Here is a 15,663-nt window from a genome sequence, read left to right as displayed (position 1 = left end):
TATGCTGTTAGGTCTCACACTGAAGCTTTTGCCGGCTGCGGGGCGGAGGGAGAGCGCTCCCGCTGGAAGAAGCGCTCCGGTCCCGCGGCGCTTGTGTTGTAGGGGGCGAACCCCCCTGTGCCTGCCATCGCTCCCGCCGCTGCGCCCATGCCGAGTTCGGAGCAGCACAGCCTCGCAGGCATCCTGAGCCGCAGCTGCTGCTGTGCACTCAGAGACATGCTGAAGTGTATTGTATATCACCTGCCATGGCTTGCTTGGTTTCTTTGCTGACTTATCATCTTCTAACACTGCTTCCCACAGTATATCCCCAGATTTTCTCCATTCCGAAAGTTCATGTGGGTTAAGGAAAGTTTCTTCAGCGTATCCGTAGGCTAATAACAAATCTATCCCCTTTATCCCTCACCATTCTAGATACGCGGCGGATAACTTATATGCTGCTTGCCTTTTCATACCTCTTTCGTGAGCGCTCTTGCAGCTTTTCAGGCTTCCGGCAGCACGTATGGCTCAGGTCACCGATGTGAACCCCGAGGGTGCTTCAAAATTCTGGCACCTATGATTTAAAATATATTATGTTGTTGTCATTTACAGAATACACCCTGTGGGAAGAGGGATGGAAGTGTTTATTATGCTACTAGCAATGACTATGCTAATAATGAGGCAAGGGCGGAATTGACAATCAACCATCTAGCTGGAGAAGGACAACACAGCCTACCAGATGATCAAACAGCAGGTATCCCCAGAGAAGTATTGGATGATATCAAAGAGATGGCTTTGCAAGATTTAATCCAGGTATTGGATGGTAGCACCCCCAATTTGGACTACCTTGGGTGGCTGCAGCTAAAGCTTTAGGACAATCAGACCATCTTGGGCGCCTGTCAAGTAAGCAATCCAATGCTACTCCCTCATACTGAGTGGCCTGCTCTCAGACATAGAGACCATCACACATGCTACCTTGCAGAACAGCGATAGAATTTTTATTCTGGGCACATGGGCATGGCTGTGTAGACTCTGAGGGCATGTGTTGCATGAACCTCTCCAGCCACAGCGAGTCAATCCACAAGAGCATTCAAGTACTGAATGAAGAGTTCAAGAAGCTTCAAATGGAAAACAAAGACTGGTTCAATAAACTCTTCCAATCCAAGGGACTAAAGGGTTGGATGATGTCTATCTAAAACAGGACATTTAATTTTCCTAGTTGTTTTTGTATTGTAAATTGTCTTATGTTTGTTTGGATGCTTTCAGAAAGCCTTACAAAATTCTTTCAGTATTGTCATTGTTGTAAAACAGAAAGAGGGAAGATACCCAACACAGGCTCCTCACGGACTCCTTGGAGGAGAGAACTGGAGGTCAGGATGGCACAAAAACCTCTCAGAGACTCCGTGTGGGCAAGGAAATCCTTAAAATTACCTAAAAGTATGCTTAAATCCATAAAGTACATTAAAAGCCTTAAGTATCTAAAGCCATTAATGAGCCCCACTGAGTGTCAGTACAAAGCTCTCCTGGGACTCATTAAAGCAGATAATTGGGGCCATGATTGCACAAGCCTCTCACAGATTCAGTATCAAAAGGGAAACACCGAGTACCTTAAAATAGCTTAAGTAAACTGAAGTACTAATGAGCCCCAATGAGTGTTGTTACTGACAAAGCCTCTCCAGGGACTAATTAAAGCAGATAATTGCAGGCCATGATTGCACAAACCTCTCAGAGACTCCAAGGCAAAAGCCAAACCCAAAGTCTTTAAAAAACCTGCAGTCCCTGGGAGCATTCAGGAGCCCCCAGGGCCATTCCTGAGCAAGGCTCCCCAGGGACTCCTTCCAGCAGATCCTTGAGGCCACTGGGATTTGGGCTGAGGGGGATGCTGAGGGCAGGACAAGGCGCTGACAGTGCCCAGCCTGGCTGCGGCTGTGCCAGGAGGCCCCAGGGCCTCAGGACAAGGTGTCTCCTCACAGCCCTTGGTGGCACAGACACTGCTGTTCCCCAGGGCACCAAGACTTGCTTTCTCTTTGTCCCCACCTGCCATCACTGCCTCCAGTTCTCTGCTCTGCCTGGGGCCTGGGGACACTTTCTCAGTTGTGTTTCTCAGTGGGACCCATTAAACGTCCAAGAAACTTTGGAGTTGGATTCTGACTTGGAGTTCTGGAGAGGTTTCTTCAGCTCCCTCTCAGGGACTGATGTTCAGGGCCTGAGCACAAAGCCCCTGAGGCTCATTAATGTCCTTGTGCTGTGTCTGTGCTGCTGAGCTGGGCTGGGCTCCTGGCACAGAGGCAGCTCCTGGTAACCAAGAAGAGCTTCAAAAGCACATTTCTCTTGATGAGCAGCTTTTCTCCAGCCCAGCAGGGCTGGGGCACTGCCTGCAGCCACCCCGGGCACAGCACAGAGGCACAGAGAGCTTCAATCAGTCAGGGCTGGGAAGGGGCTGAGAAGTGCCTGGGGCAGAATCACTGCCAGCCCTTGGCACAGGAACCTCTGGCTGCAGGACAATGCAGCTGCAGCTCCTGGAGCCATCTCCTAAAGCTGGAACATCCCAATGCCCACCGACCCTGTGAATACATTCTCTGATTGTCTCTTGTGCAGAGCAGCCAGGGGTGCCCACGGCTGTCATGCAGAGCAGGGTCCTGCAGCCCAGGGCGCTGTGCTGGGGCAGGGACTCTGCTGCCTGCCAGGGACAGCTCTCAGCCAGCCCTGGCAGCTGCTCCCAGCACTGGGGTACAAGATCTGGGTGGCAGGAGACAGATGGTCAAGCTTGGAAGTTTTCTCCTTGTGTGGGGTGGATGCTGCATTGTTCATGACAGCTCCCAGCAGGGCATTAATCTGCTGAACATTTGCAAATAGAATATACAGGGAGCACAGCAAGGCAGGGGCTGCATAAAAGAGAAAATCATGCTTTTTATTCTACTACTCTGGGTTACCTGGATGGGAACTTGCACACAGATATTAATCACTCGGTTCCCATTTAGAAAAAAAAGAAGTTATCTCAGATGTGAATAAACCAGACACTGACGAAAATCAGCACAGGGCCCATCACAGGCAGCATCCCTGTCACTTTTCCAGTCTCCTCAGGGTTGCTCTGACGTTGCCATCAGAGCCTGCAGAGCCAGAGCTGCCCCTGGGCAGTGCAAGAGCTGGGAGGGTTCTGCAGGGCAGAGCTGAGCCCCCAGGGCTGGGCTGGGCTCTGGCAGCACTGGCAGGTCATAGCCTTGGGCACACAGAAGCAGCTGCTGGCAGGGACAACTCCAGGCAGCAGCACCCTGAGCAGGCAGTAGGGGGAAAGTGCCCCCAGGCTGTGCTGGGATATTTCAAGTCCTCTCCAAACCCAATTATTCCATGAGTACTTTTTTTTACAGATCCCCATGCCAAGACAGCACAAATGTGCAACAGCAGCTCCATCAGGCACTTCCTCCTGCTGGCACTGGCAGACACACGGCAGCTGCAGCTCCTGCACTTCTGCCTCTTGCTGGCCATCTCCCTGGCTGCCCTCCTGGGCAACGGCCTCATCATCAGCGCCCTAGCCTGCGGCCACCACCTGCACACGCCCATGTTCTTCTTCCTGCTCAACCTGGCCCTCAGTGACCTGGGCTGCATCTGCACCACTGTCCCCAAAGCCATGCACAATTCCCTCTGGGACACCAGGGACATCTCCTACTCAGGATGTGCTGCTCAGGTCTTCCTGATTTTCTTCTTCTTTGCAGCAGAGCTTTACCTCCTGACCATTATGTCCTATGACCGCTACGTGTCCATCTGCAAACCCTTGCACTATGGGACTCTCCTGGGCAGCAGAGCTTGTGCCCACATGGCAGCAGCTGCCTGGGCCAGTGCCTTTCTCAATGCTCTGCTGCACACAGCCAATACATTTTCCCTGCCCCTGTGCCATGGCAATGCCCTGGGCCAGTTCTTCTGTGAAATCCCACAGATCCTCAAGCTCTCTTGCTCGCAGTCCAACTTCAGGGAACTTGGGCTAATTGCTGTTAGTGTGTGTTTAGCATTTGGCTGTTTTGTGTTCATTGTTTTCTCTTATGTGCTGATCTTCAGGGCTGTGCTGAGGATCCCTGCCGAGAAGGGACGGCACAAAGCCTTTTCCACCTGCCTCCCTCACCTGGCTGTGGTCACCCTCTTCATCAGCACTTCATTTTTTACCTACCTGAAGCCCCCCTCCATGTCCTCTCCATCCCTGGATCTGGCCCTGTCATTTCTGTACTCGGTGGTACCTCCAGCCCTGAACCCGCTCATCTACAGCCTGAGGAACCAGGAGCTCAAGGCTGCCGTGTGGAGACTGATGACGGGATGGTTTCAGAAACATTAAGCTTCTAGTCAATTTGAGCAACTCACTTGTAATAAAAGCCATCTTTGATACTCCTTTTTGGTTTAATTTTGGAGGTTCTTTACTGTTGTTTTTATTTTTTTCATATTTACACAGAGAAATGTCCCTTTTTCTGCTATTTCTCATTTTATTTCTCTCCACCTTCCCTGTGGTCACAGACTGTGCCAATGAGGAGCTATTCCCTTGGTGGGTTTTTAAGGAACTAAAGGAACTCCCAGCCAAGTTTTCTGCAGAGATGCCGTTTAGTTGCCTTCTGTGGATCTGCAGCAGCAATGTCTGTGTGCAGATCTGGGGGCTGATCAGGGCTTCCTCAGCAGCTTTGCCCAGCAGCAGCAGCACTTGGTGTTGCCAGTGCTGCTGCCGTGGCCCTGCCCCACTGCCCTGGTGGCTCTGGTGTTGCTGCAGGGCCTGAGTGCTCTCGGGGCCAGGCACAGCCCTGGGGGTGGCAGTGCCAGGGCTGCAGCAGGGACAGGCCATGGGCACTGCTGGGGCAGCGCTGAGGCCTCAGCCTTGGAGGCTCCAGGCTCCTTGCCCAGGCTCTCTCAAGAACACACCCAGGCCAATGCTCAGCACAGAAAAGCCCTGTGAGCAGCCCCAGGCTGGCCGTGGGCAGGCTGGGGGCAAACAGCATGGCTGGGGCTCTGCAAGGGCTCTGGGGCAGACGGGAAGGAGCAGCAGAGCAGGGGCTGATCCATCCCCAGTGCGCTCCACAGTGCAGGGCAGTGTCCCAGAGTGTCCTCACGGAGCTGCCAACAACATCCCCCCTCTGCAGCCCTGGCCTCTCCCCCAGCTCACACAGGTGCCCCATCCTTGCAGGCACAGACACGGCAGCACTGGCTCAGCAGCCCCTGTTTGCATTGCACACAGCAGGGGGAGCACCCCCATGCTGTTGGTGTGGGGACATGAACCTGAAGGAGCACAAATGCCATCAGCCCTTGGGGCCTGCAAGGGCTGGGGGACACGAGGGAAACCACTCAGCTTTGTCCTGGCCTCTGCACTCAGCCAGATGATTTGTTCCCATCAGCTGGGAGTTTCCTGTCCCACTGCAGATGCTGTTGCTCAGAGCCAGGGCAGCCTGGCAGCCACCCCCAAACTGCCCTCAGCATTTCCTCTGCTTCGCATTTGCTTTCTTTATACCCCCTGCTTCACATTTCTTCTAATTGCCCACCCCAGGGGGCCCACAACTGGACACAGCACTTGAGGTGCTGCCCAACCAGTGCTGAGCAGAGGGGAAGAATCACTGCCCTGCTACTGCTGGCTACACCATTCCTGATCCAGGCCAGGAGCCCTTGGCCTTCTTGGCCACCTGGGCACATTGCTGCCTCATGTCCAGCCTGCTGTCCATCAGTCCCTGCAGGTCCTTTTCTGCCTGGCTGCTCTCCAGCCACTCTGTCCCCAGCCTGTAGTGCTGCAGGGGTTGTTGTGGCCAAAGTGCAGAACCCAGCACTTGGTCTTCCTAAACCTCACCTTTTTGGATTTGGGCCCTGAATCCAGCCTGTCCCAGGCACTGTGCAGAGCCCTCCTACCCTCCAGCAGATCAACACTCACACCCAGTTTGGTGACATCTGCAAAGATGTCCTTGTTTCCATGGGGCCCCTCAGTGTCACAAAGGCCTCTTGGTCACACCAGGCCATGCACTATCACACTGGTCTCCTTAGATCCATGTGACCATGCAGAGCAATTGGTGTCCTTGGTTCCATGGAGCCCCAAATATGACAATGTTGTCCTCGGTTCCATGGGGCTACACAGTGTCACAATGTTCTCGTTGGTGCTGCAGTTTCACAGGAGCTCCTTGGTTCCATGGACCCCCGCAGTGCCAGAAAGGCCGTGGAGTGTCCCAATGGTCTCCTTGATTTTGCAGTGTCAAAATGGTGAAACCCCTTGGTTACACAAGGCCCTGCAGTGTCACAATGGCCTCTGTGGTTCCACGAGGACCCAGAGTGTCACGGTGCACTCCCTGGCTCCATTTGGCCCCAGAGCACCACAGTGGACCCCTGGTTCTGTGGGCCTGCACGGTGTCACCTTGGTCCTCTTAGTTCCATGAGGCCCTGCAGTGTCACAATGGCCCCAGAGTGTCCCAATTATCACAGAATGACAGAATCAAATAGTCTGGAAAAGACCTTTGGGATCATCAAGCCCAACCAATACCCTCATACTCCCTTGTCACCCAGATCATGGCACTAAGTGCCACTGGAGAGGGACAGTGACTCTTCCACCTCTCCTCTGGCCAGCCCATTCCAATGCCCACTCACCCTTTCTGTGAAGAACTTCTTCTTATTATCCAGCCTGAACCTCTCCAGGTGCAGCTTAAGGCTGTGTCTTCTTTACCTGCCCTCCAGCAGATCCACACTCACACCCAGCTTGGTGCCATCTGCAATTTGTGAATGGTGGACTCGATCCCCTCACCCAGATCATCAGTGAAGATATTAAACAGGACTGGGCCCAGCACAGATCCCTGGGGGACACCACCAGTGCCTGGACACCAGCTGGGTGCAGCACCATCCCCACCACTCTCTGGGCCCAGCCTCCAGCCAGCTCTTTACCCTGGGAAGGGTGAACATGTCCAAGCCATGGGCTGCAGTTTTTCCAGGGAATTCTGTGGCTCATGGTTTTAAAGGCTTTGAAGTGTAGGCACACAACATCCACAGCCTTTCCTGAATCCATAGGTGGGTCACCTGGTCATAAAAGGAGATCAGGTTGGTCAGGCAGGACCTGCCACCCCTAAATCCACTCTGGCTGGCTCTGATCCCTCGGCCATCCTGTGGGTGCCCTGTGATGGCACTCAAGGTGATCTGTTCCATAACCTTGCCGGGCACCCAGGTCAGGCTGACAGGCCTCCCCAGCTCCTCCTTCCAGCCCTTCTTGGGGATGGGCTCACACTGGCACCTCCAGTGCTCTGGAACCTCCCTGCTGAGCCAGCACTGATGGTAAATGTTGGAGAGCAGCTTGGGGAGCTCATCCACCAGCTCCCTTATCCCCCTGGGATGGATTCCATCTGCTCCCAGAGACACCTGTGAGCATCTGAGTGTCTCAGCAGGTCCCCAGCTTCTTCCTCCTGGATTACAGAGGCTGTTCTGCTCCCTGTGCCCACCTACCAGCTCAGGAGAACACTTGTCCTGAGGACAGCCTGTCCTAATTTTGAAAATTGACACAAGAAATTAAGTAGCTTAGTCTTTTACTTATCCTCAGTTACTCTGTTCTCAACTGCAATCAGTAAAGGGTTGTGGTTCTCCTTCTCCCTCCTTTTGCTATAAACTTTTTATAAAAACCTTTTTTATTCTTCTTACAGAAACCGCCAGGTTAAGTTCTAATTGAACTTTCACCTCTCAACTTTTCTTCCTGCATAACCTAAAAACATCCTTAAACACTTCCTGAGTTGCTGGCCCTTTTTCCCTGAGTTCCTACAAAAACTCCATGCCCTGCCAGGCCAGTTATTTACCTCACTAGCTCATCTTTTGCCACACTGGGACAGGCTGCTCCTTCCCCCTTAAGATGATTTTCTTGAAATGTGTCCATCCTTCCTGGATCCCTTGGTTTTTAAGGACTGTGTCCCCTAAAAAGATCAGTACCAGATTTAGTACTCCACACATCAGCATCCTAAATAGGCCAAAGTCTGCCCTTCCTAATTCCAGTGTAGGAGTTTTGTTGCTGCCCCTCCTTCTTTCACAGAACATTGAACACTTGATTATTTCATGGTCACTGTGCCCCAGGCTGCCTCCAAGCCCCACATCTGCCACCAGCCCTTCTCTGTTTGTGAACAGCAGCAGACAGAGCTTTCCTTGGCAGTGGGAGTGTTACCAAAAATTCTGTAAAATACAAAACTCCTTAACCCCAGTGTAGCATTAAGAAGCAGCATTCTTTATTCAGCTGGATGCATGGGGGAGAGCTCCTCCCAAAGCCGTGCAGACTGAGTGCAGGAAAGTTTCTGTTTATATTCTGTATATTGCACACATATTCATTGATTGTCCTGGACTAAACATACATATGAATATAATTTCCCCAAAATCATTAACATATTTCCCCTCCCCATTACCCATGCGTCCTTCCAGACCCTGGGGGTCTCTCTCTTGGTCCCTGGTGGTCGTGGAACCCAGTGTTCCAGTGGGCCTGGCTGAGCTGGCAGGACATTGAAGCTGCTAAACTTCCAGTTCCCCTTCTCACACAATGGGCACTGTGTGGTTTCCACAGGCCTGGGGTATTGGAGAACAAGGTCCAGGTGTCAGCTAACCTGGTGGAGACAATTTATCATCTGGTAACATGAGGTCACAGAGTGGGCTATGACATCACAGAGTGGGTTATGTGAGATTATTGAGAACTATGACATGATAGACTGCCTCTGGGACATCACAGAGCAGGCTGTGATATCACAGGGCAGAGATCTGGCATCACAGAGTTGGCTGTGACCAGCCATCAGAGATCAGCTCTGTGACATTAGAGACTGGGCTGTGACATCACAGAGCAGGCTGTGTCATCCCAGAGGGGCTGTGTGACATCCCAGCAGGGCTGTGTCAGGTCACTGGCTTGGTCACTCTGCCCTAGCTCCCCCTCACAGTTTCTCCCAACAAGTCCAATGCTGTCCATGCCCAGCAGGGTCCCTGTCCCCCGGGATCCCCCTGGCCCACCTGGAGCCACAGCCTCCACCAAAGGATGTTCCACAGGATCCACCCCAGAGCCTGACATGGGGACAAGGGGCCAGGGCTGTGTGACCAGGACATCAAGGACGGGGGATGATCCAGGTCACTGTGGCATGGGTTGGATTCCCCTGTACAGGAAAGATGTCTGGCAGCGGGAGCAGGGTCTGGGAAGGGCCTCCAAGGTGGGGCTGGAGCCCTTGGGCTGTGAGCAGAGGCTGAGGGAGCTGGGCTTGTCCAGCCCGGAGCAGGGAAGGCTGAGGGGCTCCTCATCCCAGCCTGGCAGTACCAGCGAGGAGGGGATGGAGAACACAAAGCCAGGCTCTTGACAGGGGGGCTGGTGGGAAACAAAAGCCAATGGGTGGAAGGGGAAAGAGGACACTCACCCGGTACAGGAGGAAATAAATGAGTCAGGCTGGTTTCAGCATTTCCTCAAGATCAAAATCAGCCTGACCTCCCTTCTCCATCCACCACTGACAGCTTTGCAAATCAGGAATCATTCGAGCTGTTTTACACCCACTCCAGGATGAGCATCCTGATCCAAGAACTTGATTGTGTTTACATCGATCATAGAACCATGTTTGTCTAAATAATTTTAGTGTGGAAATCACTTGTGAATGTTGGACTCATCAGATACTGCTGGGAGGTTGCACATAGCTGTGATTGTTATTAAATTTTATCCTGTTCAACTATGATCTGTTGGCCATGAAGAGAAACTTTCTGTGCCTCTGAGTCTCACCAGTTCCTGACCCCCAAAGGACACAAACCCTGATGAGCTGTGCTTCCCACTCCATTGGTGGCACTTCCACCTCCCTCTGTAGCCAGAGCAGAGCTCCCTTGTCCCAGAAAGTGCCTGGCAATGGAGGGATGATGGAAACAGGAGACGCCGTGGGGATCAAGTGAGGGGTAGAGCCAGGGAGAAGAATGGCTTTTGCATTTGATGGAGCTCTGCCTTCCCTTGGCTTTGTTGGCTGACAATAAATGAACATCCCTCTGTGTCTCGGGCAGCTCCTTCTCCAAGGAATGAAGGTGGGAGTTGGAGCCAAGGAGCTGAAAGCTGCAGGTGCAGCCTGGGCTGGAGGGAGCTCAGATTTGCACAAGGCTGCTCTGAGTGCCAGGGCTGGGATGGGGGAAATGGTGGGGTGGAGGTAGGGACAGAGTCTGATTGATTGTCAGCCATGAATGGTATTGATTTTTATATGTTCAAACTGCATGAGGAGGTACTTGGTTTAAATGTCAAGTGGAGATTGCTATTAACAGGGAAAAAAAAATAAACAGGTCCTAAAAATTGTTTTCTCACTGTCTTTTTAAATAGAACATATTCAGTTGAATGCACTTCTGAAATCTCTCTTTTTAACCACACAAGATTTGGAAACTGAAATCAAATGATTCCCAGAGGCTTGGCTTTTTAAGGTGTTCTCAATGTTAATGAGCCCTGGGACACTGAATTCCTGCACTCAAGAGCTGAAGGCTGAACAAGCCTCTGGAGCAGGAAAATTCAGCAGCAGCCTCCAAGGTGCTGAGGATGTCAGCAGCCCCCACTGAGGCCATCCCTGCCCAGAGACCGTGGGGGAATGGGCAGACAAGGAGAGCGTCCCTGGGGCTGGGGCAGCACAACTCAGAGGCACCAGCGGCTCCAGCTGGGAAATGGAGAGTGGAATGTGGCTGGGAAAGCCCTGCCTGGGCTGGGCCAAGCAGGACAGACAAGCCCTGACTCCCATCCACTAAAAAACTTTCTCAATGAGAGATTTAAAAGGAATTGCAATTGTTTGTTTCCTCTGAGTTGGACGCAGTGCAGAAATTCTGACAAGAGATCATCAGGAGCTCAAAAGAACAAGACAGCTTTTACTAGTTGTATTAGAAAATTATGGAAACTTGGCAAATGGTTTAATATGACATTCAATGAAAAAAAAAAAAAAAAGAAACACTTATCAAAGCTTTAAATTGGACCATTCACATTTACAAACTCTAAGCCTGTGCAGTTTTAAGTTACTCAAGATTTGCAAGAGACCAGAAATAGAAGAAATATACACAGAAAGAGAAAAACAAAAAACATATACAGAAGCACCCACACTGCTACCAAGTCCTGGATTCCAGCAGTGTTTAGATGGAAATTCCAAGAGGAGGTAGGGTCAAGATATGTGCTTGCCTTGTGGTCAGCCTTCAATACCCCTTGGTTTCCCTGGGCCCTTCCCCCAGGTGGGCCTTGGGCTCATTTGGTCCCTCAGGAGCTGGGCTGGGGCTGCAGAGGTGGCTGTGGAGCATTGCCTGTGCTGTGCCAGGGACTGGCAGACACTGCTGGGCTGGGATAGAGGCTCTGGGGGGATTGGGGTTCCAGGGCACAGGAGCATTGGAGTTCCAGGGCAGGGCAAGGCTGGACCTGCCCCTTCCTCCCCTGTGCAAAAATGTTTTGAGCCAACAGTCTCCTCCAGTCTCTCACAACAGGGAATGTTGGAGGTGAAATCCCGATTCTGTCCTTGGGTGCCTGAAGGAGATGGACAGTTCTATTCCACAGGAAGGAAAACACAGGGCTCCAGTGTTTGGAAGGCAGCTGAGAGCCTCACAAGGCCAAGGCCCGGCAGACTTGTCAATAAGGGCAGATTTTGTCTGGGTGCAGTCTTTGAACTGAAGGAATTTTGGAGGTGGAAGGCCAGTCTTGGCCATCGGCACCTGGAGAAGCAGGACAGTTCTTTCCACAGGAAGGAAAGCGCAGAGCCTTCCCCAGTATTTTGGGGACAGATGGGAAGTGACCCTCATGAAACCACTGGCAGCTAGACTTGTCCTGGCAATATTCCTATTGGAACAATCTCTGGATATAGGGAAATTTGGAGGTGAAATCCCAATTCTGGCCATGGGTGCCTGGCAGAAAAGAACAGTTCTTTTCTATTGGGAAGGGAAGCGCGGAGTACCAGTGTTTCAGAAGCAGATGACAAGAGAGTCTTAATGTTCCAAGGTCAGCTGGACCAGTCAGGTGGCCCCTGGGAGGCCAAACCAGCAAGACCTGTTCCATCTTCCCTTGGTTTTGTGGGGCCCCATAGGGTCACAATGGTGCCTTGGATCCATGAGGCCCCACAGTGCGACAATGGTGTTACATGGCTTTGCAAGGGTTCCTCAGGGGTGAAGAGATGGACGAGAATCTTGGCTTCATGATCAGAAGGTTGGATTTATTAATTCATGATATATAGTACATTATGACTATACTAAAAGGAATAGAAAGAAAAGCTCAGAAGCTGCTAAGCTAAGAAAAGAATAGGAATAGCAATAAACAAGAGAGCTCTCTGTGAATCTGTCCCAGAGAGCTTGGTCCTGATTGGCCCTTAATTGTAAACATGGAACATGGGCCAATTATAGGTGCACCTGCTACATTCCACACCAGCAGATAACAATTGTTTACATTATTCTTCTGGGGCCTCAGCTTCCCAGAAGAGGAAAAATCCCAAAGAAAGGATTTTTATGAAAAAATGTCAGTGACATACTGCTGTCTTGTTTCCATGGGGTCCAGCAGTGTCACAATGTCCCCTCGGCTCCACAAGGCCCTGAAGTCTCAGAATGGTCCCACTGATTCCATGAGGCCTTGCAGTGTCACAATGGTTCCACTGATTCCACGAGGCCTTGCAGTATCACAATGGTCCGATTGATTCCATGAGGCCTTGCAGTATCACAATGATCTCCATGGTTCCCCAGGCCCCACAATGTAACGTGACTCCTCTGTTCCACAAGGCCTGCAATGTCACAATGGACCTTGGTACCCTGGGCGTTTGCCGTGTCACAATGGTCTCCTTTGGCTCCACAGTGTCACAATGGACCATTGATGACATGAGGGCCTGCAATGTCACACTGGACCTTTGGTTCCATGCAGCCCTGCAGTGTCACAAAGGCCTCTTGTTTTCACGAGGCCCCACAGTATCACAATGGTCCTCTTGGTTCTCTGGTGACCTCCAGGGTCACAATGGTCTCACTGGTTCCATGAGGCCTCACAGTGACACAATGCTTTGGTTATTCCATGGGGCCTCAAAGTGTCACAATGGTCTCCATGATTCCATGGTGCCCCTCGGTGTCACAACGGCCTCCTTCATTCCATGAGGCTGTAAAGTGTCCTAATGATCTCTCCACTGTTCCATGAGGCCCTGCAATGTCAGAGTTTGGACCCTTGGCTCCGTGGAGTCTCGCAGTGTCACAATGGCCCCGTCTTGCAGTGTCACAATGGCCCCTTGGTTCCATGACACCCCAAAGTGTCATAATGGTCTCCACAGTTTGAGGACTCCCGGCAGTGTCACAATGGACCCTTGGTTTAATGGCGCCTCTCAGTGTCACAATGAACCCTACATTTCATGGAGCCAAACAGTGTCAGGACAGTCCCCTTGGTTCCATGAGGTTCAGCAATGTCACAGTGGTCTCCATGATTCCATGAGGTTCCACAGTGTCACAATGGTCCCTTTGTCTCACAGGGCCCTACAGTGTCACAATGGTCTCTTGGTCTCACAGGGCTCCACAGTGTCACAATGGTCCCTTGGTCTCACAGGGCCCCACAGGGTCACAGTGGTCCCTTGGTCTCACAGGGCCCCACAGTGTCACAATGGTCCCTTGGTTCCATGGCCCTGTGCTGCTGCATTCCCCCCTCCCCTTCTCAGGCCGCCCTGCCAGCTGAGAAATGCTCCTTGGGTCTCGGCCTTGGCCAACAGCCCCTGGGCTCAGCTCCTCTGCAGCTCATCACAAACACTGTCTGCTCCAGGCACTGCTGCTGCCCAACCAGCTCCTGGTTTCTCCAGAAGCAGCCCTGGGAACTGTTTTTGTTCCCTCCGTGGCACAACATCCCTGTTCTCACACTGCCAAAGAAAGCTGTTGGTGCCAAGTGCGGCCAGGATGAACCATTGCAGGGACTGCAGCCCCTCTCTTGGCGCCCTGCACACAGCGCTCCAAAAGGAGCCCTTGGAGCTCTCCTGGGCCAGTGACTCCCTCTGATTGGAGCCTCTCCCAGCCGGGAACTCTCCCGTTTGCTGCACTTGGGGATCCCGAACAACGACGGAGCCTGGGCCGGTCCCCCCACTCCTCCAGGCTCAACCCTTCGCCCTTTGCTGGGGAGATGGCAAAGCATCCACAGGGAGCATTTCCTGCTCTCAGGGGAATTTCTCACAGGTGCCTTGCACGGACTCTTGGTGTCTGTGTGCACACAGGAGTGCCTGTGCTGGGGAAATGTGGCAGAAATGCTGCTCTCTGAGGGGCTTGAGTGCCTTGGATACCTGAGTCAGTCAGGCCTGTAAGTGAGGTTAAGTCATGAGGTCTAAGCTAAGTCAAATGCTTCTAAGAATTGTTCGTTTGCTATGTATGTTAAATATAACTTATAAGCTAAGTTGAATATTGTTAAGTTTTATTCCTCTGTTAAATTTCTAACATAGGTTTTAAGTTAGGTTAAATACTGTTAAGTGCTGTTCTTTTGCTAAATTGTGCAGTTGACTGTATCCATTAAAATTAAGGTATGAGATAAGTCCTGTTAAGTTTGAGCTCTGTTAAGCTTTTAGGCCACATTCCTTTTATCCTTGCCCTCACTGTCCCTGTGTCTCTCACACACACAGGGACTGTTCTCGGTTCATTTCTGGTTTGATTGCCTGGATCTGGTTTGGTTTTGTTGTTGCTGTGTTTCCTTGGTGTGCCTGAAGTGTCCCCTCAGGAGCAGAGTGACTCTTGCCAAGGAACTTTGTGCTGCTTGAAATAAACAGGGCCAGGAGACTTCTTCTCCTTTTAATGCCTTTATTAAAAGTGATCAGCTCAGGATTGGGCAGCTCGGCGGGGCTGCAGTCCCTGTCGTGTCTCCTAGGGCGACTCAGAGGAGGAGGACGACATGCGCAGCTTTGTCCACCAGGGGCAGAGCTGGGGGTCCGGTCCTCGTGGGAGCCTTTAGGGCATCAACACCCTCCGATGTTGGATTGGTCTCAGTCTCACTTCCTCCCAGACCCGGCCCGGGGGCTCTCGAACGCAGGGTGAGGAACAACGAAGGTTTTCAGCATCTCTGCAGGCCCAGCACTCCGCTCCCCTCATCCAGACATCACTCCAGTCTCTCAACTCTTAGCTGGCTCGTTGCTTTTGGGGTTTTCTCAGAGCATTCGGAGCAGGGGTCCCACACAGCATGCTGGTCCTTGGAGTATTTTGCACATCCCTCCAGTCCAAAGTCTCTCCTCCTCGCTGTTCGGGAGGTCCCCACCCTTCACTGTCTCAGAGCGGGGCCATTACCTCACCCCAGCCAGGGCTTTCACTGATACAAAAACAAACATTAACAACAGCGACCCGTAACTACCATAACACAGGCAGAACCCCAGCAGCAACAGTGGTAACCTTTTTCTCACAGAAAAAATCAACAGAATTTTTGTTCATAACAGTCCCCCCTCTTTCTCTTTGATCGAGCTTAAATTTTAAGCTCGCATCAATTTACAATTTTTGATTCGTGGGTTTCCTATTTAATTTCTTGAATTGACTGTAAATTTCTTGTGCACTTTGGTAATCACGGTTACTTAACTTTGTCACTTTCCTTGGTTTCTTTAGGTTGGTCTGCACAGCAAATGCTGTTTTAGTGAAACAGATAAATAAGCACAGTAAAAAGAGCGATCCTCCAAGTATACACACAGTGAGGAAAACTACTCTTTCCCATACATCCTTTTGAAAATCTCCGGGTTCTCCCACCAACTGGAATCAAGTGTTTTGGGTCCAAAAATGAGAAAT

The 15,663-nt window shown here is 51.6% G+C and overlaps 1 protein-coding gene across 1 annotated transcript; it reads left to right on the top strand.

Annotated features, from left to right (window-relative positions):
• Positions 1 to 3,367: 3,367 nt before the first annotated feature.
• Positions 3,368 to 4,300, top strand: LOC131096372 (olfactory receptor 14A16-like). The gene has a single exon (XM_058044710.1). The coding sequence runs from the start codon at positions 3,368 to 3,370 to the stop codon at positions 4,298 to 4,300; it is 933 nt and encodes a 310-aa protein (XP_057900693.1).
• Positions 4,301 to 15,663: the final 11,363 nt, after the last annotated feature.

The sequence above is a fragment of the Melospiza georgiana genome, unplaced genomic scaffold (assembly GCF_028018845.1).
Source record: "Melospiza georgiana isolate bMelGeo1 unplaced genomic scaffold, bMelGeo1.pri scaffold_29, whole genome shotgun sequence".
In the NCBI taxonomy this organism is placed as follows: domain Eukaryota; kingdom Metazoa; phylum Chordata; class Aves; order Passeriformes; family Passerellidae; genus Melospiza; species Melospiza georgiana.
The sequence above is the reverse complement of the archived record's forward strand: the minus strand, read 5'-3'. Positions and strand labels throughout refer to the sequence as shown.

Coding starts and splice junctions, on each gene's coding strand:
- LOC131096372 (XM_058044710.1), top strand. CDS start 3,368: ATGTGCAACAGCAGCTCCATCAGGCACTTCCTCCTGCTGGCACTGGCA.